This window comes from Babylonia areolata, chromosome 23 (genome assembly GCF_041734735.1).
Source record: "Babylonia areolata isolate BAREFJ2019XMU chromosome 23, ASM4173473v1, whole genome shotgun sequence".
NCBI lineage: Eukaryota > Metazoa > Mollusca > Gastropoda > Neogastropoda > Buccinidae > Babylonia > Babylonia areolata.
Window position 1 is genome coordinate 17,320,760 of NC_134898.1, and position 26,166 is coordinate 17,346,925.

The window sequence follows — 26,166 nt, forward strand, 5'->3', positions numbered from 1 at the left end:
AACAGATCAGATATGACTCAAGCCTGTACTCTTCAGTAATATCACTGGTGAAGATTAGCTTAGATTTATTTTCATTATTCTGTTTTCTCCAAATGCTTACATACTGCCATTCCAGTTTGTCTTTTTTAAAGAGTGCAGACTTACAGAATACAGAATGCTTTTATGATCTCCAATGAGAAATTACTTGGTTGCCTAAAACACACTGTAAATGAAAATCACAGTCAATCAATGTTTTATATAAAAAGACATAACACCTTGAATGTCAACTAAAAGGAAATCCCACACATACAATGATAAGTCACATGCATGCAATAATCACAGGAGACATACAAAATACTCAAATATTAACTTACAGTAAACCACACATACAATAATCACAGTCACACACTTGCAGTAATCATAGTTAAGGCCAGACACGGTAGTGAAATTTTGACCAAATAATGATTTTTTATGATTTTCGTTTTTTCGCATAATTTGCTTCTTCAACATCTAATCTTTATAGTCATTTTCATATTTTGTACTAAATCGGTCGCAAAAGGTGTTATATTTGCAAATGAAAGTTGCTTCCTGATGTTGATTTTGTCTGAATTTTTCAAACATCGTCCAAAAGTGTTGATTTTACACCTTAGCAACGTATACTTTCATTTCCCGAAGCCTATCATATCGCATATCAACAGAAACAGCGTCATCTTGTGAATGCACAGACCCGGTTCTTTTAGTTGTTGAAACGGACTATAAAACACTGCGAGCGATTTTACACACACACTGTATCGCGCGAACTTTCCCGAGTTTTCCCAAATAAGGGCATAGAGTACTATGACTGTGCAGTTTCATTGATGAGACTGACACCAGTGGAAATTTCAGCCAATCAGATTTCATTCCGCTGGGCTCAGCCAGCCTTCGGGCACGCTCGGCTCCCTCCGTCGAGAAGCCAAAATGGCCGTCCAATAACAACAACATGCTGACATGAAAGTGTTTTTTCTCGTCAATTGTTGATTATTTTGCCAGCTAAGACATCTCCTGGATTCATCATGCCTCGGCATAAGCAAGGAAAGAGACGATTGCACTTGATAGCTGCTGCAAAAGCAAAATGGGCCAAATGTGATGCGGCAGCGACTGAAAGCGTGGCTTCGAAGAAACCTGCACCTTCGCCATCAGACTCTGATAAAAGTGCGTCGAGAAGAAAGATCGAAATCATGAACCCTGTCGCATATAATGGTGAGGTGGAAGACCAGAACTGGACTTTGCTACACGTTTTCCAGCTGACCAGACTGATGAGTGACCCGAGTTGCCCAGAGTGCGGAGAAACGGGACTGTCAGTCAGTGTGCGAGAGAGGGAGAAAGCTGGTTTTGCGGCAAAGCTTGCCATGTGCTGCGATGGCTGTGGTTATGAAAAGTGTGAATTCTCATCCCCACGAACTGGATTCAATGACAAAAAGAATACAGGTTTTGAAGTAAACAACAGGATGACCATGCTGAGCCATGAACTGGGAGGCAGCTACACTGCTCTTCAAACCTTCAGCACTGTCATGGGAATACCAGGCATGCATTTGAAAACTTTCCAGGCCCATGACAAGAAAGTAACAGGTATGTTTATGAGGTTTTTTTGATGGTTAAAAAAATCTTTATCTTTAACTGTGCAGTACAAATACACACAAGTGTCCACACATCCCTGCACTGATAACCACTAGTGAAACATTACACTGTAAACCACTGAATCAGTCACTCAGGCAAAGTTTTGCTTGTTCAGTCTTGACTATGATCCATGTGTGTGTGTGTGTGTGTGTGTGTGTGTGTGTGTGTGTGTGTGTGTGTGTGTGTGTGTGTGTGTGTGTGGTGTGTGTGTGTGTGTGTGTGTGTGTGTGTGTGTGTTCATGAATGGGTGAATGCATGTATATCAGTTATGTGTGTAAATTATGCACAGTGTGTGTGTGTGTGTGTGTGTGTGTGTGTTTCATTGCAATATTATATATTTATGTATGTGTATATGTGTATGTGTGTGTGATATTTAGACTCATCACCTGAGGAAGGAAAGTAAACTATGTAAATGATATAGTTGTGAGCACAGCACAAATATCTCACAAACATTATGCATTTTTCAGCTGCTGAAATTGAATCAGGGTCAACACTCTTAGAACGCACAGCAGCTACAATCCAGCAGGCGTATGCAGAGACCGATGAAGACCTGCAGGGGGCACTGGATAAAGGTGAAAATCCAGTCATCAATATCAGTGTTTCATATGATGGAACATGGCAAAAGAGAGGATTCACATCACTGTATGGTACGCCACCCTACGACGTCTCAACAACCGAGAGGAGGCCAGGGATCCAGATGCCTACCAAGCAGGAGGACACTAGCTTGTAAGTACCCCCTTCCACTGTGCTCTCCAAAACTGTTCTCATATCAGGAGTATGGGAAAGCCAGACCACTGGAATGTGTCTGCCAATCTGTGTAAACCATTTCACGTTCTTTGTGAATTTGTCATCATGTGAGCTGTGAACTGGATTATTATTGGCCACAAAACACTTCAATTTCAACTTCTTCTCTTACCTGGTGGTTGCTGTGCTGTGGATTGACATGCTGGGTGAGTAAGTTGTACTCTTTTACCACTTGTGCTGAACAACACTCAGCCAGTAAAGTTTCTGTTCTTCTTTCTCCGTTTTCTGGGTTTTCTGTTTTTCGCACTCTACGCACATTTCAAATGGCTAAAACTTCCACAAAAATAAACACAGAGCCTTAAAATTTGGCATGGTGCTTCTTTAAAGTATGGTGCTTAAAAGTACGCATTGCTTTTTTGAAACAAAATGTATAGTTATGTTTTATTTGAATTTTATTTAGAACAATCGGTGCAATATAACTGCGTTGACCAAAAAAAATTCTCAAAAATATAAATTTGTCATTACATCAAAAAGCTATCCGTATTTTTATAGATATTAACATTCCTAAACTAGATCAGAAAACAGATTTTGGCTACGTGCAATTGAAAAAAAAGCCTTAGGCTTTTAAAATTTTTTGTTTGGCAGCCATCTTGGACTGTTTCCATGGCAACCGGAGGTCCAAACACCAAAAAAAGAATAGTTTTGAACTTCCCAGTAAATATACTTTCAAAGTGTAATACATTTTAAATTAAGGCAACAAACACCTCTGATATGAACTTTACTGTAGTGTCTGGCCTTAAAAGCATAAAACATACTGTAATCAAACACAGACTTTTTTTTTTAATGTGCTACTCAATAGCATGTTTAAAGTAAAATGTTTTATCATGCACATATATCCTTAGGCACACTTTCAATGTAATCACACAACTCATTATCAATCACCATTGTTTAACAGCTGAATTGATCTTGGAACAAAGCTTTGTTTAGTTCTGTTTGTGTTTTGGTACACTGAAAACCCCCCAAAACGGAGTATGGCTGCCTACATGGCGGGGTAAAAACGGTCATACACGTAAAAGCCCACTCGTGTACATACGAGTGAACGTGGGAGTTGCAGCCCTCGAACGCAGAAGAAGAAGAAGAAGGAGGTACACTGAAAGGGTTGCCTGAAGGAAGAATTTGAAAATAATTCGCCAGAGTATGGCTGCTGTCGCTTGAAATACACGACTTCCCGTCATACTCTGACACTGTACAATTCACTTTAACGGCTCTGTCTCACACCCACAGCCTTGCCGCACACATTCACATTCTCATTTAAATATTTGTTATTCTTTACAGCAAGACCCCCACACCAGCATGTAAACGAAAGAGTTAAAACAAATTCAATAAAGCATCTATAGAATCCTTGAAGTACTTTAGAATTAACTCTGATGTTCCTGAGTTTCTGCAGCCAACAGATGAGAGAGTGGCATCTTTTTATGTATATACTTTGTATTGGAATTAAACTTCAGCTTATGATCAGTAATAATTCCACAGTATATATATTCAAGAACTCTTTCAGCCTTTCATCAAGACTTTGTCTGCATCTGGCACTCCAGTCTGACCCGGACCAGTTCCCTTGACCCTGACCCTGACCCTGGCATAGGTGACCTCCTCACCCCCCTCCATGCCACACTTGCGGGAGATGACGCGGGTGGGTTCACAGTCGGCGGGCTCTCCCTTCACCAGGCGGTCAGTTCGAGTCCGGAGTCCTGTCAGAGAGTCACACTGCGTCCACTGGCCCTTGGAGAAGCGACACGCTGTGGACACACAAACACACTGTACACGCTGTGGACACACACACACACACACACTGTACACGCTGTGGACACACACACACACACACACTGTACACGCTGTGGACACACACACTGTACGCACTGAGGACACACCAGGACACACACACTGTACACGCTGTGGACACACCGGGACACACACACTGTACACGCTGTGGACACACTGGGACACACACACTGTACACGCTGTGGACACACTGGGACACACACACTGTACACGCTGTGGACACACCGGGACACACACACTGTACACGCTGTGGGCACACCGGGACACACACACTGTACACGCTGTGGACACACTGGGACACACACACTGTACACACTGTGGACACACTGGGACACACACAGTACACACTGTGGACACACCAGGACACACACAGTACACACTGTGGACACTCACACTGTACAGGCTGGGGCTTTTGCTCTGTGTGTGTGTGTGTGTGTGTGTGTGTGCATGTGCGTGTGTGTGTGTGTGTGAACAGACCAGCAAGGCAGAAAGTTTCATAATAAATCTGAACCCAAAAATGAAGGTTTCAAGCTTGTGATTTTTTTCTACACCCCCTTCCGACATGACCCCACCCTAACCTGTTGATGTAACTTCTAGTATGTATCATCATCAGGACAACCAGAATCACTTCAGCTGATCAACAACAACATTACCTACATTACTTACATTTTCTGTCATAATTTTACAGTTGCTATTGTTGACATTGTGAGGAAAATCAAACAAAATTCTAGCCACCTATTCTGCACCGTATGTCTTGGCATCCATGTGGAAACACTCAATTTTAGCTGGCAAAACAAAACAAAAAAAAAGATAAAAAATCGAGCCACAACTTGCTGAGATATTGCTTCAAACACACATCAAGGCAGTCGTACTTCCGAGACCAGATGGACTGTTGATAAAGACTATTATCCCTATGCACGGACATATCCATGCTTGGGAATGAAAGAGTTAACAAAGTATACGAATGAGGCAAAGCACAACTGGAAGAACTGACGACCAACAATCTTATCAACAATTTAACTGACTGAACCAATGCAAAAAATCAAAAAGAGAAAAAAAGAAACACACACACACACACACAGGCAGGTGCATGCATGAATGCACACACACACACACACACACACAGAGACACACATGCACAACCAGACACATACACTTACACACACGCACACAGACACACACACACACCACAAAAACTCCCACTGCACAACAATGAACAATGAAACTGACGTTTGCGACATTTGCGGGTCAGTTCCTTTGTCAGTGTGCACAGGGCTGGGTCACCAGTCTTCAGCTTGAGGATGCGTTTCATCGTGTTGGTGCGTACGTCACACTCACTCCACGACTGCGGCTTGTATCGGCACTCTGAAACATTTGACATGACTGTTGACACCCTGAAACATTTGACATGACTGTTGACTCCCTGAAACATTGTGACATTACTGTTGACACCCTGAAACATTTGACATGACTGTTGACACCCTGAAACATTTGACATGACTGTTGACACCCTGAAACATTTGACATGACTGCTGACACCCCTGAAAAATTTGACATGGACTGTTGATTCCCTGAAACATTGTGACATTACTGTTGACACCCTGAAACATTTGACATGACTGTTGACTCCCTGAAACATTTGACATGACTGTTGACACCCTGAAACATTTAACATGACTGTTGACACCCTGAAACATTGTGACATTACTGTTGACACCCTGAAACATTTGACATTACTGTTGATACTCTGAAACATTTGACATTACTGTTGACACCCTGAAACATTTGACATTACTGTTGATACTCTGAAACATTTGACATTACTGCTGACACCCTGAAACATTTGACATTACTGTTGACACCCTCAAACATTTGACATGACTGTTGACTCCCTGAAACATTTGACATTACTGCTGACACCCTGAAACGTTTGACATGACTGTCAGCACTATGAAACATTTGACATCCTGAAACATTTGACATTACTGTTATCACCCTGAAACATTTGACATTACTGCTGACACCCTGACTGTCAGCACTCTGAAACATTTGACATGACTATCAGCACTCTGAAACATTTGACATGACTGTTGACACCCTGAAACATTTGACATGACTGTTGACACCCTGAAACATTTGACATTACTGTTGACACCCTGAAACATTTGACATTACTGTTGACACCCTGAAACATTTGACATTACTGTTGACACTCTGAAACACTGTGACATTACTGTTGACACCTTGAAACATTTGACATTACTGTTGACACCCTGACACATTTGACATGACTGTTGACACCCTGAAACATTTGACATTACTGTTGACACCCTGAAACATTTGACATGACTGTTGACACCCTGAAACATTTGACATGACTGTTGACACCCTGAAATATCTGACACTACTGTTGACACCCTGAAACATTTGACATGACTGCTGACACCCTGAAACACTGACATTACTGTTGACACCCTGAAACATTTGACATGACTGTTGACACCAAGATACATTTGACATGACTGTTGACACCCTGAAACATTGTGGTATCGTGTATGCATATGCATATATTTCAGTGAGTACATGTGAGTGCATGTGTGTGTGTGTGTGTGTGTGTGTGTGTGCGCGCGTGTGTGTGGATGCATATATAAGTGCTTACATGTGTGTGTGTGTTAGACACTTTGACACTTTAATGTCATTGGCCATGAGGTCCTTATGACTTGGGGTGAATTTTATCAACATATTTTCTTTGCATAACAAAACATTAGAATAAACGAATGAATATGGTGAAAACAAGTACTGAAACAAAACAAAGATCTTTCCTTCAAGAAAACTGGTAGCAGCCTACAGGCCATCCAGCCCATAATAACCCTGTTCATTCACCCATCAATCAAACAGATTCCATCACTGGTTATAGAAGAAAATGACAAATCATTCTGACCTCTCAGTCTGTAGCTGTGTGTTGTGATTTTTGTCTAATCTTCAAAGCTTCTGATATAAATTTTGCCATCAAGACTGTCACCTCTTGATCTGATGTCAACATGCTAAAGAGATCCTTCCTTTTTACAATTTTTTTTTCAAAAATCACACATTTATTTCTTAAGTCACTGTAAGATTTACGATCAAAAAAAAAAAAAAAAAAAAAAGAATTTTAACAATGTGGAGATACACAAAGGACATGAAGAATCTGTGGACATACCTGGCATAAACCATTTTTGGTTGGCATTAAACCAAAGAGTTTTTCATCTAAACTGTGCAAGCATTGTATGATGCCATTTGATGGTTATTACAGTAATAAAATTTTCAGCTTGGGATATACTTGTAAATGAATGGAACCAGCTGTACTTACCCTTATTTTCCATGTCTGAATGCCAGTTTTGTTTAAACTATCAGTCTGGATTTAAATTCTGAAATAAAAGGTTGCTCATGCCCTACGCCTTGACACATTTAACATAGTTACAAAACCATTTTCTGACAAAACATTCTTACCCAAGGAGCCGAATTTTCTTTTCCTTTCTCTATCTGAGTTGACATCATATCATGTGCCAGTTTACAAAGTCTAATTTGAGGCAGTTTAAACCAATATTTAATACACTTTACATAAGTTTTCACATACAAAGGATATCTACTGGTTTCAACATACAGAACTTTGTTTGAGGCATACATTGGAACACCTAGAAAACATTTAACTGTAAAAGTATGCACTCTTTCCATCAGCTCATTTTTGCATAATCCCCAAATTTTTGCTGCATATGTAAGTATTGGTTCAACTTGGATATCAAACATTCTCAGGAACACATTTACATCAATACAGTACAACTTGATCATTGTCTTAAGTATTTCCAATACTTTCTGAACGTTACAAGTTTCATCCCATCCCATGCTAAGTTAAGGCTTAATTTGGTTGTAAACAGTAACCCTAAGTATTTACAGGAATTTACAACTTTCAGTTTTACATTATCATAATACCATTTCCCACATGCAGACAAGTGACTTCCCTTGTGAAAAACGATGTGGGTTTGTTTTGTTTTTTTATCAAGGTTCGCACCAAACACAAACAATCTGTTTCTTGTTTTCACACATTTTACTGAAGTCCCAAAATTGTTCCAGACAAAAGAGAAACATCATCAGCAAATAATAACAGAAATATTTCGACTGCATTTGGAAACATTTGAATACCATATTTACCTTTCCTTGATAACTCAACTGCTAAATTCATTGGTAAAAAAAATGAGAACATATTTGGGCTAAAAAAACATCCATGCTTTACTGCACGAAGACAGAAAAAAGGTCACTATATTCACACTTATCGCGCACACATACAAGCACAGCTCTGTACAACTTGCCATCCACACCATTTTTTGTAGGAAACGTGTGTTTGTGTTGGAGAGAGACAGCGGGCTTGTGTGTGTGTGTGTGTGTGTGTGTGAGGGAGAGTGTGTGTGTGAGAGAGAAAGAGAGTGAGAGAGAGATAGTGTGTGCGTGTGTGTGTGTGTGAGAGAGAGAGAGAGAGTGTGTGTGTGTGTGAGAGAGAGAGAGAGAGAGTGTGTGTGTGTGAGAGAGAGAGAGAAAATGAGTGTGTGTGTGTGTGTGTGTGTGTGTGTGTGTTGGAGAGAGACAGAGGGCTTGTGTTTATGTGTGTGTGATGATTCAGAAAGCCCATGTCCAGAACAGCGGTGTTTCACTCCCACACACGTCCACCTACGGCTGGTCTTGGCGGCAGTGAAGGCGTCGCGCCGACGACAGGGCTTGACCAGGGTGGACGTGGCATTGCACACACTGGGGTCGCCTTTCTTCAGCGTCAGTGTGCGGGTCTTCTCCCTGGACTCCTGGTTACACGGTGTCCACGGCCCCTTGATGTACTTACAGGCTGCAGCAGAAAGTCTCTGTGAGGAGTCCACAGTGCATTTGTATTTCTTTTTATCACAACAGATTTTTCTGTGTGAAATTCGGGCTGCTCTCCCCACGGAGAGTGCATCGCTACACTACAGTGCCACCCATTTTTGGGGGGGTATTTTTTCCTGTGTGCAGTTTGATTTGTTTTTCCTATCAAAGTGGATTTTTCTACAGAATTTTGCCAGGAACAGCCCTTTTGTTGCCGTGGGTTCTTTTACGTGTGCTAGGTGCATGCTGCACACAGGACATCGGTTTATTGTCTCATCCAAATGACTAGCATCCAGACGACCACTCAAGGTCTCATGGAGGGGGAAAAATATCTGCGGCTGAGCCATGATTTGAACCAGCGCACTCAGATTCTCTCGCTTCCTAGGTAGACGCGTTATGACTAGGTCATCACTCCACGCGCATGACATGTTTCTCTACACTTTATATAAAGTGTCTCTGTTACAAGTCCACAGTGTGTACCATGCAGGACATGTTTCTCTACACTTTGTATAAAGTGTCTCTATTACAAATCCACAGTGTGTATCATGCACGACATGTTTCTCTACACTACATTCCCCCCCACCCTCCCCCCACCACACACACACACCAACATATCCTCCCACCCCCCATCCCACCCCACACCCTCCCCCCACACACACACCCTCCCGCCCCACACACCCCCAATACCCTCCCCCCCCAACCCTCCCCCCCCCAACACACACCCTCCCCACACCACACACACACCCATCCCACATGCCTCCCCCCAACCCCCACACACCCCACCCCCACACACACCCTGCCCACACCCCCCACACACACCCCAAACAAGCACTGACCCTTCTTGCACTTCTTGGTGATGACCTTCTTGGGCAGACACAAACTCTCGTCCCCCTTCCTCAAAGTCAGCTCTCTGGTGCGCTCATTGGTCGATGGGTCACAGTCTGACCACGCCCCCTTCTGGTACTTACAGGCTGTCACCCACACCACACACCACACATATACACCACACAGGCACATACACAGACACGCACACACACACCACACATATACACCACACATACACACGCCACACACAAAACAAACATATACACCACACATACACACCACACACAACATACACACACACATGCACATGCATGCATGCATGCATACACATACACACACACTCAATCACACACACTCAGACACACACACTCACCCCTCACGCACCCCACCCCTCCCACACACACACACACACACACACATACACACACCACACACACAAATACAAACACACACCATGCCCCTATCTATCTCAACTCAAGCCTTTCTTTTTCTGAAAATACGAAGATTGTCACATTAACACCACTGCCTGATCAGAACTAAATGTGAAAACTGGGGAAGCAATAAAAAAAAAAAATTAAAAAAAAAGAAACTGTCACAGTAACACCGCACCCTGATCAGAAATAAATGTGAAAACAAAACAAAACAGAAATGAAAGCCACAAAGCCAACAGAACACAAACTATGTCCCAGAACCATTCCCTTTACTGTCTGCAAATGACATCCCCCCGCCCCCCCCTACCCCCAACCTCAAAAGAAAAAAAAAGTGTGTAAATACCTTTGCCTTTCCCTTTGGCCTTTTTCTTGGCTTTTTTCTTGGCCTTTTTCTTGGCTTTCTTCTTGGCCTTTTTCGACTTGTCCTTGACCTTCCTGCAGGGCACTGTCTTGGTCTTGGTGGGGGGACAGGCCGGGGGCTGCCCCTCTTTCAGGGTCATGACCTTTGTCCTGGACAACACGCCCGGCCCACACTCCGACCACTGCGCCCCTTCACGGTCGTACTTACAGCCTGTCAACACAGCAACACAGCGACATGATGTGACTGACCGTACTTACAGCCTGTCAATACAGCGACATGATGTGACTGATCGTACTTACAGCCTGTCGACACAGCAACACAGCGACATGATGTGACTGATCGTACTTACAGCCTGTCGACACAGCAACACAGCGACATGATGTGACTGATCGTACTTACAGCCTGTCGACACAGCAACACAGCGACATGATGTGACTGATCACAGTGACATGATGTGACTGATGGTACTTACAGCCTGTCGACACAGCAACACAGCGACATGATGTGACTGATCATACTTACAGCCTGTCGACACAGCGACACAGCGACATGATGTGACTGATCGTATCTACAGCCTGTCGACACAGTGACATGATGTGACTGATCGTACTTACAGCCTGTCGACACAGCAACACGACGACATGTGACTGATCGTACTTACAGCCTGTCGACACAGCAACACAGCCACATGATGGGACTGATCGTACTTACAGCCTGTCGACGCAGCAACACAGTGACATGATGTGACTGATCATACTTACAGCCTGTCGACACATCAACACAGCGACATAATGTGACTGATCATACTTACAGCCTGTCGACACAGCGACGTGATGTGACTGATGGTACTTACAGCCTGTCAACACAGCGACATGATGCAACTGATCGTACTTACAGCCTGTCAATACAGCAACACAGTGACATGATGTGACTGATCGTACTTACAGCCTGTCGACACAGCGACATGATACGACTGATCGTACTTACAGCCGGTCGACACAGCGACATGATGCGACTGATCGTACTTACAGCCTGTCAATACAGCAACACAGTGACATGATGTGACTGATCGTACTTACAGCCTGTCGACACAGCAACACAACGACATATGTGACTGATCGTACTTACAGCCTGTCGACACAGCGGCATGATGTGACTGATTGTACTTACAGCCTGTCGACACAGCAACACAGCGACATGATGTGACTGATCGTACTTACAGCCTGTCGACACAGTGACATGATGTGACTGATCGTACTTACAGCCTGTCAACACAGCGTCGTGATGTGACTGATCATATCTACAGCCTGTCAACACAGCATCATGATGTGACTGATCATATCTACAGCCTGTCATCACAGCAACATGGTGTGACTGATCTACATCTGTCAGTCAGGTGACTGATCTACATTTTTATCTACATCTTTGATGCATGTATCTCCACCTTTATCTATTTTACATAATTCATTCAAGTGCCTAATTGTCGGCTCTACCCAGCTAGGCAGCCTGTTGCGTAAATGTGTTCAAAATGCACTCAGAGCTTGGTACCTGACTGAAGAATGGTGCTATAAAAGTAGCTGTAATACTTTTTTTTTTTTTTTTTTTGTAATTTCTAAAATGGTGAGTGATCCTCCAGAGGACAGTGCCAAGTTGACGGGTGCAATAGCCAAGTGGTTAAAGCGTTGGACTGTCAATCTGAGGGTCTCAGGTTCGAATCACGGTGACGGCGCCTGGTGGGTGAAGGGTGGAGATTTTTACGATCTCCCAGGTCAACATATGTGCAGACCTGCTAGTGCCTGAACCCCCTTCGTGTGTATATGCAAGCAGAAGATCAAATACGCACGTTAAAGATCCCGTAATCCATGTCAGCATTCGGTGGGTTATGGAAACAAGAACATACCCAGCATGCACACACCCCCGAAAACGGAGTATGGCTGCCTACATGGCGGGGTAAAAACGGTCATACACGTAAAAGTCCATTCGTGTGCATACGAGTGAACGTGGGAGTTGCAGCCCACGAACGCATAAGAAGAAGAAGAAGTGCCATGTTGAGGACTGACCTTTGACAGTGAGGCCGGCCTGGTCATCGCCCTGCTGACAGGGCTGTGTGAAGTTACGGTGCAGCGGGCAGTTCACTCCCTTCTTCAGCGGGAAGCTGACCGTCTGCGTCTGTGTCAGGGGGTCACAGGGCAACACCTCCGCCTCACAGAAATACTTACATCCTGCACACACACACACACACACACACACACACACACACACACACACACACACACACAGCACCTCACAGAAATACTTACATTTGCACACACACACACACACACACACACACAGAGCACCTCACAGAAATACTTACATCCTACACACACACACACACACACACACACACACACACACACACACAGAGCACCTCACAGAAATACTTACATCCTACACACACACACACACACACACACAGCACCTCACAGAAATACTTACATCCTACACTGCGACACAGCAGTGCTGTGATGTTTGTTACCTTGCTGTCTGTATGTCAGGATAACTACATGGTAACAGACAGGATAACTACATGGTAACAGACAGGATAACTACAAGGTAACAGACAGGATGACTACATGGTAACAGACAGGATAACTACAAGGTAACGAACCCCACAGCAGGGTAAGGGAGGACCATGCAGGCTGCAAAGTTTAAATCATCTCTCAATTCAAAAAACTGCTTTACGAAATCATATCTGCTTTCAGGAAGTGGTCCATAAGTTTTTGAGAACTACTGAGCGATTGGACAAGCACAGCGGAGGTGAAAACTGACTCGACTTTTCTCCGTGCTTCAGTCGCACTCTGCGCCCCTCGTGACCCTTCTGTCTCCGACCCTCCACCTCCGACCCACAGGTCAGGGTCAGCCACAGCACGGCAACCAGCACCCCCTTCATCACCCTGCAACAGACATCACCCTTCATCATACATCACCCTGCAACATGCATCACCCTTCATCATACATCACCAACCTGCAACATACATCACACTTCATCACCCTGCAACATACATCATCATACATCACCTGCAACATACATCATCCTTCATCATACATCACACTGGGACACACATTACCCTTCATCATACATCACCCAGCAACATGCATCACACTGCAACACACACCACCCTGCAACACATATCACTCTTCATCCCACATCACCTGCAACATACATCACCCTTCATCATACATCACACTGCAACACACACCACCCTTCATCATACATCACCCTGCAACACACACCACCCTTCATCACCCTGCAACATACATGATCCTTCACCATTCTGCAACATACATCACCCTTCATCACGCATCACACTGCAACACACACCACCCTTCATCATACACCACCCTTCATCACCCTGCAACATACATCACCCTGCAACATACATCACTCTTCATCACTGCAATATACATCACCCTGCAACATGCATAATCATGCATCACCCTTCATCATGCATCACCCTGCAACATACATCACCCTTCATCATACATCGCCCTGCAACATACATCATCCTGCAGCTTCATCACCCTGTGGCATACATCACCCTCCATTATACATCAACCTTCATCACCCTGCAACATACATCACTCTCCATCATACATCACCCTGCAACAAACATCACTCTGATACATACATCACCCTTCATCATATATCGCCCTGCAACATACATCAGCCTCTCTCACACAACCCTCCTGCCCACAAATGATGTAGACATCACATACACGTCACATTCAGAAAATCACACTTATCATGCAACACTTGCACCATACATGCATACTAAACTACATACACATACATAAGATACAAACATACAAAATGAAAACAAACACATCACTCTTAAATCATACACACACACACACACACACACACACACACACACACACACACACACACACACACACACACAAGCATGTTAAATAAGATACATGTATCAAAAAACCAACACATTATCACACATATAACAGCAGATCACTTAAATAATCAATTTGCAAACACTGCTGATAAAATTATATCAAACAATAAGAAATATTTTCCTTTAAATTTCAAGCAGGCTAGAGTCATTCCTCTCTACAAATCAGGTGATTCTTCTTATCCATCAAACTACAGACCAATTTCTGTCTTATTTGTTCTATCAAAACCTATCGAAAAACACTTGCAAAAAGCCTTGAACACCTATTTTGTCAATAACAATCTAATCCACGAAGATCAGTCTGGTTTTTGTGAAAACCATTCTTGCCACACTGCTCTTATACAACTTACTGATATTTTGCACAACATTAATGAAAATAAATTCACAGGTCTTCTTTTTATAGATTTTGAAAATGCCTTTGATGTAATCTGTCATTCACTGTTAATATGAAAATCAGAAGTTTATAACACTGGATTTTACTCATAGAATCTTTTCTTTCCGACAGGAAACAGTTAGAAGCAGTAAATAATCAAACCTCAAAATTTAAATCAATCAAACATGGAGCACCACAGGGATCCATCTTAGGGCCAATATTATTTTCTATATATGTTAATGACTTGCCTTGTTCCATGATATGTAAATGTGAAATGTTCACAGATGACACCTCCTTTCATTCAAGCAATTCAGATGCATGTAAACTCACAGATGATCTTCAAGACAACATTCAGAGACTTAGTGACTACACAATTAAATCATATGTCCTTAAACACACAGAAAAGTAAATGCATGAATGTAGCTGCAAAACAAAAAAGACAAAGGATGAAACACATAAGATTTTGGGTGTCTTTATTGACAAAAATCTCTCTTGGACTGACCATATGACTTAATTAGTAAAACGTCTCTCCAGCAAAATACTTCAGTTAGCAAAAATTTAAAAAAAGCTCCTTGATGTTCATTCATGCAAGCTTTTTTCTGTGTACATGTTCTGCCAATTATCGATTATGCGTCAACTCTATGGGACAACTGCAGCAATACAAACTTATAATTTATTCATTGTATGTATAAAAGAGCATTAAAATTAGTATTGTTAAAGTCGAGCTCCCTGACCAATACTGATTACAAACTATTTAATGTATTATCTTTCCACAACAGGCTGTTCTTCAACGGGGCTGTTTGCATGCATAATGTGATATATGGAAATGCTCCCAAAAAGATAACAGAAACTTTTAAAACTAATGACCACAGACACAACCATATGTTATGTATACCTAGACCTAGAAATAACCTTTATAAATCCAGCTTCCTATACTCTGGTGGAAACTTATGGAATAACATTCCACTCATTTTAAAGAATATAAAGAATAAAAATGTGTTTAAGAAAAATATGAAAAATCATCTTATTAACTGTGCAAATGATGAACAATAACATAAATGTAGATCTATTAGTTACCACCTAAATTATCATCTGTGAAATGTTTTGTGTATGTTTTGAATGCAAAACGGTGTGGGTTGTGAATTTGTGTATGTGTACATGTTTTTTGTTTATGAGAGTGAAACAGAAATGCTACTGTGTATTTCATTATCGTGTGATTCTAGTATGTATGTATCTATTTTTTCAGTGTTTTTTGTTGTTGTTGTTTTTGTGTTTTTTTATCTATGTTTCTCCTCTCTTTTTTCTCTCTCTTTTTTTTCAATCTTTTTTTCTCTTTTTTTTAAATTCTTTAATCTATATTTATATTTGTTTTGTTTTGTTTTCTATTATTTAGATGGCTTGATGTTAAAAAAGCAGTTGTTGCTTATTCAATTACCATACTGAAATAAAAATTTTGACTTTGACTTCACACACACACACACACACACACACACACACATCTCAACTATCTGTACTCACAACACTGAAGCATACTAACCCTTCTGTACTCCCACCCCCAACACACACACACACACACACCAGTATCAGAGGTAACAAAAACCCAGTGGAGAAAGAAGCACCACACCAGCAAGGTGCAGTGGAGACAGGTAACACATGTACACACTTAGTGCAAGTCAAGTGCCTTTCAAGTGAATCACTCACACACACACGCACACACACACACACACACACACACACACACACACACCTCACACACACACACACACACACCCTGACAATGGGGGAACAGCAAGAAGCAGGAAACACACAGCATCCCACCTGACAGGCAATCCACTGCGTGAGCACACACACACACACACACACACACACACACACACACACACAGACTCCACTTGACACTCCTCAAAAAGAGGAGCATAACTTTCGTCTGGATGGTTTCCTCTCTCTTAGACACCTCCCCCCTCAATTTAAAAAACAAAAAACATACAAGAAAAAAACAAAAAACAAAAACAAAAAACCCCACAAACAATAACAAAGGAATAAAAACTTCACAAACGATATCCACTCACACCCCCCCCCCCCTCCCCTCCCCCCCTCCACAAAAAAAAAACAACTAAACAAAAACAACAAACAACACCCCTCCACACACAAACACACAACTTAAAAAAAAAAACCCCAAAAAACCTGATCATATCTCCATCCCCTTTTTTTTTTCCTAAACAGTTTTCAGTTTCAGTTTCAGTTTCAGTAGCTCAAGGAGGCGTCACTGCGTTCGGACAAAACCATATACGCTACACCACATCTGCCAAGCAGATGCCTGACCAGCAGCGTAACCCAACGCACTTAGTCAGGCCTTGAAAAAAAAAAAAAAAAAAAAAAAAAGGTGAATAAATAATAGATAAGCTTACATAAATAAATAAATAAATAAACAAATAAATAAATAAATAAATAATTATAATACAGAAAAAGGTAGTAGTAATAAAACTTTTTTTTTTAAATAAAAAAAAAAAAAGGGAGTGTCAGCCTTTGCTTCTGACTGAGTACAGAAAATCATCAAAGCATGACGCATCCATTGATGCATGCACAATGCATGCTGCACACAGGACTTCACTTCAACCTCTCACCTAAAAGACTAGCACCCGGACCACCACTCAAGGTCTGCTGGAATGAGTAGTAGAAAAATGCCTGGTTGTGTGAGAATCAAACCAAGAACCCTGTCTTTCTGTGGATGTTCTATCAAATGGGGCACTGCTCCTTGTATTGTGTGTATGACATTGTGAGAAACAGACTGTGTGTGTGTTTCAATTTTCAGGTTATGTGTGCGCTTATTCTGTGTGTGTGTGTGTGTGTGTGTGTGTGTGTGTGTGTGTGTGTGTGTGTGTGTGTGTGCACGCCTGTCTGTCTCCCTCAGAGAGATAGTGAGAGAGAGAGTGTGTGTCTGTCAGAGAGAGCATGTTAGTGAGAGAGAGAGTGTGTGTGTGTGCATGTGTCTGTGTCTGTCTGTCTGAGAGAGTGTGTGAGAGAAAGCGAGAGTGTGTGTGCAGGCGTGTGTGTGTGTGTGTGCACAAGTGTGCAAGTCAAAGGTGCATGCTAGCAAACCTTCAAACGTGTAAATGAGCTCATAACGCAAGTGCTGACAGAAATGCTACAACCATGGAAGCGTGAGCCAATCTGTGAGAACAGAAGCATGCACCACATTGTGTGCCTTGGTGTCGACAGTGTCTGTTCCCAAGCTCTCATCACTCCATGGCAGTGTCTGTTCCACAGTGTTTCAGCACCACCAGTGAAGCTTTCATCACTCCATGGCTACATAGCCTGCACCCCTCTCCCCACCACTCACCCTGCCCCTCTACCCACCCCTCAATGCACCCCTCTCCCCACTACACCCTTCTCCCCACCCCTTACTGCACACCTCTCCCCACTACACCCTTCTCCCCACCCCTTACTGCACACCTCTCCCCACTACACCCTTCTCCCCACCCCTTACTGCACACCTCTCCCCACTACACCCTTCTCCCCACCCCTTACTGCACACCTCTCCCCACTACACCCCTCTCCCCACCACTCACCCTGCCCCTCTCCCCACCCCTAACTGCACCCCTCTCCCCACTACACCCTTCTCCCCACCCCTTACTGCACACCTCTCCCCACTACACCCTTCTCCCCACCCCTTACTGCACACCTCTCTCCACCCCTCTCCCCACTACACCCCTCTCCCCACCACTCACCCTGCCCCTCTACCCACCCCTCAATGCACCCCTCTCCCCACCCCTAACTACACCCCTCTCCCCACTACACCCCTCTCCCCACCCCTTACTGCACACCTCTCCCCACTACACCCTTCTCCCCCCACGCCTTACTGCACACCTCTCCCCACTACACCCTTCTCCCCACCCCTAACTGCACACCTCTCCCCACTACACCCTTCTCCCCACCCCTAACTGCACACCTCTCCCCACTGCACACCTCTCCCCACTACACCCTTCTCCCCACCCCTTACTGCACACCTCTCCCCACTACACCCTTCTCCCCCCACGCCTTACTGCACACCTCTCCCCACTACACCCTTCTCCCCACCCCTAACTGCACACCTCTCCCCACTACACCCTTCTCCCCACCCCTAACTGCACACCTCTCCCCACTGCACACCTCTCCCCACCCCTTACTGCACACCTCTCTCCACTCCACACCTCTCCCCACTACACCCTTCTCCCCACCCCTAACTGCACACCTCTCCCCACTACACCCTTCTCCCCACCCCTAACTGCACACCTCTCCCCACTGCACACCTCTCCCCACTACACCCTTCTCCCCACCCCTTACTGCACACCTCTCCCCACTACACCCTTCTCCCCCCCACGCCTTACTGCACACCTCTCCCCACTACACCCTTCTCCCCCCACGCCTTACTGCACACCTCTCCCCACTACACCCTTCTCCCCACCCCTTACTGCACACCTCTCCCCACCCCTTACTGCACACCTCTCCCCACTACACCCTTCTCCCCACCCCTTACTGCACACCTCTCCCCCACCCCTTACTGCACATCTCTCCCCACTACACCCTTCTCCCCCCACGCCTTACTGCACACCTCTCCCCACTACACCCTTCTCCCCCCACGCCTTACTGCACACCTCTCCCCACTACACCCTTCTCCCCACACGCCTTACTGCACACCTCTCCCCACTACACCCTTCTCCCCCCACCCCTTACTGCACACCTCTCCCCACTACACCCTTCTCCCCACCCCTTACTGCACACTCTCCCCACTACACCCTTCTCCCCACCCTTACTGCACCCCCTCTCCCCACTCCACCCTTCTCCCCACCCTTACTGCACCCCTCTCCCCCACCCCTTACTGCACCCCTCTCCCCACCTCTCCCCACTACACCCTTCTCCCCACCCCTTACTGCACACCTCTCTCCACTACACCCCTCTCCCCACCACTCACCCTGCCCCTCTACCTACCCCTCAATGCACCCCTCTCCCCACCCCTCACTACACCCCTTACTGCACACCTCTCCCCACTACACCCTCTCCCCACTACACCCCTCTCCCCACCCCTCACTACACCCCTCTCCCCACTACACCCTCTCCCCACTACACCCTCTCCCCACTGCAACCCTCTCCCCCACACCCCTCTCCCCCCACCCCCCACTACACCCCTCTCCCCACTGCACCCCTCTCCCCAATGCACCCCTCTCCCCACTACACCCCTCTCCCCATTGCACCCCTCTCCCCAGTGCACCCCTCTCCCCACCCCGCACTGCATCCCCTGTGTCTGTGAACACCATCACCGTGTGTCTGCTCCCCAACGGCAGCCAGTGATGAGGCAGTAAGAGAGAAACAGGCACAGCGTGAAGCCCTTGTGGAGTCATTTATCCTATCATCTGTACACAACATGGAGCCTGCTGTCTTCGACACCCGCTCAAACCCAGTGCACAGTTACACGCTCTCTTAGAGTCTGTAGTCGTCTCGCGTGTATTACCATGTAACTCCTTTTACACCTGTGCCTGCTTTAGTTCGCATTTACATCCGCGCCTGCTTTAGCTCGTATATTACATCCGTGCCCACTTCCTTTCACAAACACGACTTTGCGAGAAGAACTTCTCTGTGTGTCTCTGTTCCTGTCCATCTTACATGCAATGCATGTTTGCACATGTGCAAAGCAGCATGCATGTCTGCGCATATATATATATTTTTTTTTTCTCGTGATTCTAATAATGTTGTATTCAATCCATGTGGTCTATCAAAAACCCTCCAACCCTCTTTCTCTCTCTCTCACACACACACACACTGAGTACCATTTCTATCTCACTCACATACAAATACACAAACAGGCAACACAGACATGCACACACACACACACACACACACACACACACACACACACACACATGCCCACATTGGTGCATGCACATTAATGCTTTACACCTATCCAGTTGATCCATTTTTTGCCTTTTAACTAACAAAAATCATCCATTTTATACCAGGTCATTTCCAGATATCATATAACAAATTATATATGTCAACTGTTTTGGTCCAGGTTGATTCTTAAGTAAATTCTAAAAACACATCTTGCAAACAGCACTCCTATTCCAACTTTCCATATCAACAGAAAAAATGTGAACCGTGTTTACTCCCTTTTCAATCCAAAAAGACTCCCAAACATAATGAAATACAGACAGGGAGCACTGTTGAACCAGTTCTTTATCCACTATGGGTCCCACACACCCACAATGTATAGATACGGACCGGGAGCACTGCTAAAATGGCTCTTTATTCAGTACGGGTCCCACAAACCCACAATGTGGGAAAACGTCAAGTTGGTGGATAAGGCAGGTACGGTAAAAGTTAAGCTATGTACTGACCTGTCAAATTAGAGGGAGAAGGTGGTCCACACACCACAACAAACTATTCTCACAACCACCACCACAAACCATTCTCACACAACAAACCATTCTCACAACCACCACCACAAACCATTCTCACAACCACCACCACAAACCATTACAACCACCACCACAAACCATTCTCACACAACAAACCATTCTCACAACCACCACCACAAACCATTCTCACAACCACCACCACAAACCATTCTCACAACCACCTTCACAAACCATTACAACCACCTTCATAAACCATTCTCACAACCACAACAACCATTCTCACAACCACCACCACAAACTCTTCTCACAACCACAAACCATTCTCACAACCACCACCACAAACATTTCTCACAACCACCACCACCACAAACCATTCTCACAACCACCACCACAAACCATTCTCACAACCACCACCACCACAAACCATTCTCACAACCACCTTCACAAACCATTCACACAACCACCACCACAAACCATTCTCGCAACCACCACCAACAACCATTCTCACAACCACCACCACCAACCGTTCTCACAACCACCACCACAAACCGTTCTCACAACCACAAACCATTCTCACAACCACCACCACAAACATTTCTCACAACCACCACCACCACCACAAACCGTTCTCACAACCACCACCACAAACCATTCTCACAACCACCACCACCACAAAGCATTCACACAACCACCACCACAAAGCATTCACACAACCACCACCACAAACCATTCTCACAACCACCACCACCACAAAGCATTCACACAACCACCACCACAAACCATTCACACAACCACCTTCACAAAGCATTCACACAACCACCACCACAAACCATTCACACAACCACCACCACCACAAACCATTCTCACAGCCACCATAACAAACCATTCTCACAACCACCACCAACTGTTCTCACAACCACCATCACCACAAACCATTCTCACAACCACCACCCCAACCATTCTCACAACCACCACCACAAACCATTCTCACAACCACCACCACAAACCATTCTCACAACCACAAACCATTCTCACAACCACACCACAAACCATTCTCACAACCACCACCACAAACATTTCTCACAACCACCACCACCACAAACTGTTCTCACAACCACCACCACAAACATTTATCACAACCACAAACCATTCTCACAACCACCACCACCACCACCACCACCAACCAAAAAAACAGACCGACTGTGCAGTCTCCACAATCTGCTTAAGGTCATCTCTTCCAAGTTTTGTCTTTCTTCGCTCTGTGTTACTGTTAGTTATGTATATCAGTGAACGACAGCTGTCATTTAGCTCTCTATATATACCTTTATTCATTTATCATTCTTCTTATAATGAATCATTCCAGGAACCACAACACACACACACACACACACACACACACGCACACACACACACAAGAACAACAGCAAACAGATACACTGTTCAAGTCAAACTCAAAGTGAGGAGTGGGTATGGAGACGATTTTGCAACTGTTCAAAATATTTCTAAAACAAAACTCTTAAGACTTTTTCATACCTTGAAATAGTCTTTTATATGCGGATTTGTTTGACATTTTCCTTATGGGATGGGTGTATAGCATATGCACATCTATCAAGCCCAAACTGTTGCATGAACAAGGCAAGACCGTGCCTTCTACATTTCAGACAACAGACTACTCTGCAGGAAACTCATGATACTCTCCCTGGGAAAGCATGTCACATTAAAATATACAGACACAACTCTAACGTTTTCTTCCTTTTCCCTGCTCATAATGTGTTGTCATTTTTTTTCAGGGTAATCTCTCTTGTTGCTGTGCACCTCTCTATCATTCCATGTGGAAAACTAGCACCCAGACCACCACGCATGATGTGGTGAGGGGAGGGAACAAGGTGGGTGGTCAAATCCTGATGTTTGCCCTACGTCAGCTCGGGTCTGTTGCTTTGGAGACAGGTGCTAGCAGTACCAATACACCTCAGCCATCAGGTCTCCTTTGTCAGTGCTGTACCACTACACCTCAGGTCTCCTTTGTCAGTGCTGTACCACTACACCCCAGGTCTCCTTTGTCAGTGCTGTACCACTACACCTCACGTCTCCTTTGTCAGTGCTGTACCACTACACCCCAGCCTTCAGGTCTCCTTTGTCAGTGCTGTACCACTACACCCCAGCCTTCAGGTCTCCTTTGTCAGTGCTGTACCACTACACCCCAGCCTTCAGGTCTCCTTTGTCAGTGCTCAGTGCTGTACCACCACACTCCACAGTGTATCGTTTTTACAGAGAATTGTTTGTACACGGAGAAAGACAGAGAAGGAAAGGTAGGGAGAAAGAAGACAGGAAGAAAGAAAAAAAACACACAAAAGAGAAATAATACATGGATGAGAGAGAGAGAGCAAGAGAGAGAGACAGACAGAGACAGAGAGCGAGTATTAAATTGAATGAATTTTATTTTCAGAGGGTAACAGAGTAAGCGAGACAATGCTTGAGAGAGAGAGGGGGGGAGGAGGGAAGGAGAGAGAAAGAGAGGGACAGAAAGGGAGAGTGTACCTCAGAGAGACAGAGAGGGGAAGGGAGGGGGGGGAGGGGGAGAGAGAGAGAGAGAGAGAGAGAGAGAACGAAACAAACAAATGAATGAAATCATATTTCAAGAGGGTAATGGAGTAAGCAAAGTGTGCTTATTTACATCCGGCCCTCTGGGTTGGAAAATTGATTAGAGAGAGAAAAAAAGAAGAAGAAAAATGTGAAAGCAAAAACATTCACAACAGCAACATTGTCTTCTCCTTCTTCTTCTGCGTTCGTGGGCTGCAACTCCCACATTCACTCGCATGTACACGAGTGGGCTTTAACGTGTATGACCGTTTTTACCCCGCCATGTAGGCAACCATACTCTGTTTTCGGGGGTAGCAACACTGTCAAAATTACACATGCATGCACAAAAAACAGTAAAAATAGTCATTACAATACATGACAGACAGGCAAACAGACAGAGAAAGAGAGAGAGAGAGAAACTCAAAGAATACCCAAAAAGAACAACAAAAAGAACAACAACAAAAAAACAAAAAAACCATCATACCCCCACCAACCTCCCATCCCTCCCCTCCCATCCCGTTCCACACACACACACACACACACACACACACACACGTCAATTCAGCACATGGCGCAAACTGCCACAGTGGCCACAATCAGCTGGCAGGAACAAGGGGATGCAACCCACCACCCCCCAACCAGCTTTGCATTCACGCTCTTCCTCTGGTACTGAAGCCGTGAATTAACTTGCACCACGTAACAATGCATCCATCCGGGATCATCGCCCAGGTCTGTCAGCCTTGCCTGTTGAACGGAGTCAAAGCGAAGCCAGAACCCCCAATTGAACTCACCTTGGTTTTCGCTGGAACTCATGCAGTTCTTAAGCGTGCCTCGCGGCGGATTACAGCTCCTTTCTTTGGGGGGATAAGAACGGCTCCAGCTCCCACAACAACAGACAGGGACTGCCAGGCTCTCTCTGGTTGTGCGGAAAGACTCCGGTACCGACAGACACACACCAGCCACGCGCAGCCTCTGACGTCAGCCGAAATTCGTCTGCTCACATGCAAGCCGAAAGACAAAGTGTCTTGAAAGTGATGGGGGAACAAACGGTGGGGGTTGCCAACATACAGGCGTTGTGCGCTGTTGTCTTAGCCAGTGAGATACATGGCCTGGTCTCAGCACATGGCACGGCACTTTGCCTTCATCGTGTTGCCAGTTTCCAACCGACACCGTCACACTACCCGCAACTCTGACTGACTTTTCCTCCCACTTTCTTCATCACTGAGTGTCTGGAATACGGATAACCTAATACCCAGACAAGCAAGCCTACGATTTTAATTTTTTTAAAAAACAGGCAGAACATGTCAAACAGGTAATAGGGTGACCTGACAGACACAACTTCTACACCATGCTGTTCCACCCCTTCCATCATGAACTGACACACACAGAGACCGACCATCGTGAACTGCTGTGTTCTGCCACTCAGTCGTTAGTCACTGACAGACGTGTTGCACGTGTCTAACAGACTGCAGGGTGAATAAACACCTGCATGTCGCCGCCGGGCTGCTTTTCGTGCAACACGTGTGTGCGACTTCTTGTATGCTTCCCCCCCCCCCCCCCCCCCCCCCCCCCATTTTCTTGTGCAGTGTCTCAGTAAACTGCAAAACACTGACAAATGTCAAGTCAAAGGAAAGAAAATACATTGATTTTCTTTCATCCGAGTTATCATTTCTCGTACACTGAGAATTAAGCGGACACACACGCACGCGTGCGCGCACATTCACACACACACACACACACACACACGCACATGGCACACACACACACACACACATACTGGAGGCACACCGGCTGCACACACACACACACACACACACACGCACATGGCACACACACACACCGTCAGTGACACACACACACACACACACCCGGCACACACACACACATAGGCACTCAGTCAGTGGCACACTGCACGCACGCATGCACGCACACACACACTGACGCGCACGCACACACAACTGACACACAAACACACACACTGACACACACCATGACAGACAGACATACGCACTGGCACGCACACGGAGAGGCACACACACATACACACACACACACACTGGCACACACACACATACGCGCACATACACACTGACACACGCGCACGCACTGCCAGTGTTGGCATAGTGGACCCAGACCTGGCCGTGTCCTGTCCTGG

At 44.9% G+C, this 26,166-nt stretch overlaps 2 protein-coding genes across 2 annotated transcripts in view; one reads left to right on the top strand and one right to left on the bottom strand.

The window, feature by feature from the left end:
* The window catches only part of LOC143298357 (uncharacterized), a 31,127-nt gene extending 6,030 nt beyond the window's left edge, over positions 1-25,097 (bottom strand). Inside the window, exons 1-8 of the mRNA XM_076611252.1 lie at positions 24,803-25,097; positions 13,531-13,655; positions 12,780-12,941; positions 10,702-10,929; positions 9,939-10,073; positions 8,924-9,088; positions 5,449-5,583; positions 4,035-4,175 (exon numbers count right to left, since the gene is read on the bottom strand). Coding sequence (XP_076467367.1) covers positions 4,035-4,175; positions 5,449-5,583; positions 8,924-9,088; positions 9,939-10,073; positions 10,702-10,929; positions 12,780-12,941; positions 13,531-13,651 — 1,087 coding nt within the window. The 5' untranslated portion in view covers positions 13,652-13,655; positions 24,803-25,097. The remainder of the gene's footprint in view (positions 1-4,034; positions 4,176-5,448; positions 5,584-8,923; positions 9,089-9,938; positions 10,074-10,701; positions 10,930-12,779; positions 12,942-13,530; positions 13,656-24,802) is intronic.
* Positions 449-2,365, top strand: LOC143298248 (uncharacterized). The gene is made up of 2 exons (XM_076611063.1): positions 449-1,587; positions 2,103-2,365. Exons 1-2 carry the CDS (start codon positions 1,032-1,034, stop codon positions 2,363-2,365), a joined length of 819 nt encoding a protein of 272 aa, XP_076467178.1. The 5' UTR covers positions 449-1,031.
* Positions 25,098-26,166: the final 1,069 nt, after the last annotated feature.

Bases quoted from the DNA above. Each gene is read 5' to 3' on its own strand.
- LOC143298248 (XM_076611063.1), top strand. From the start codon at position 1,032: ATGCCTCGGCATAAGCAAGGAAAGAGACGATTGCACTTGATAGCTGCT. The intron at 1,588-2,102 runs GTATGTTTATGA...TGCATTTTTCAG, and splicing joins CCATGACAAGAAAGTAACAG to CTGCTGAAATTGAATCAGGG.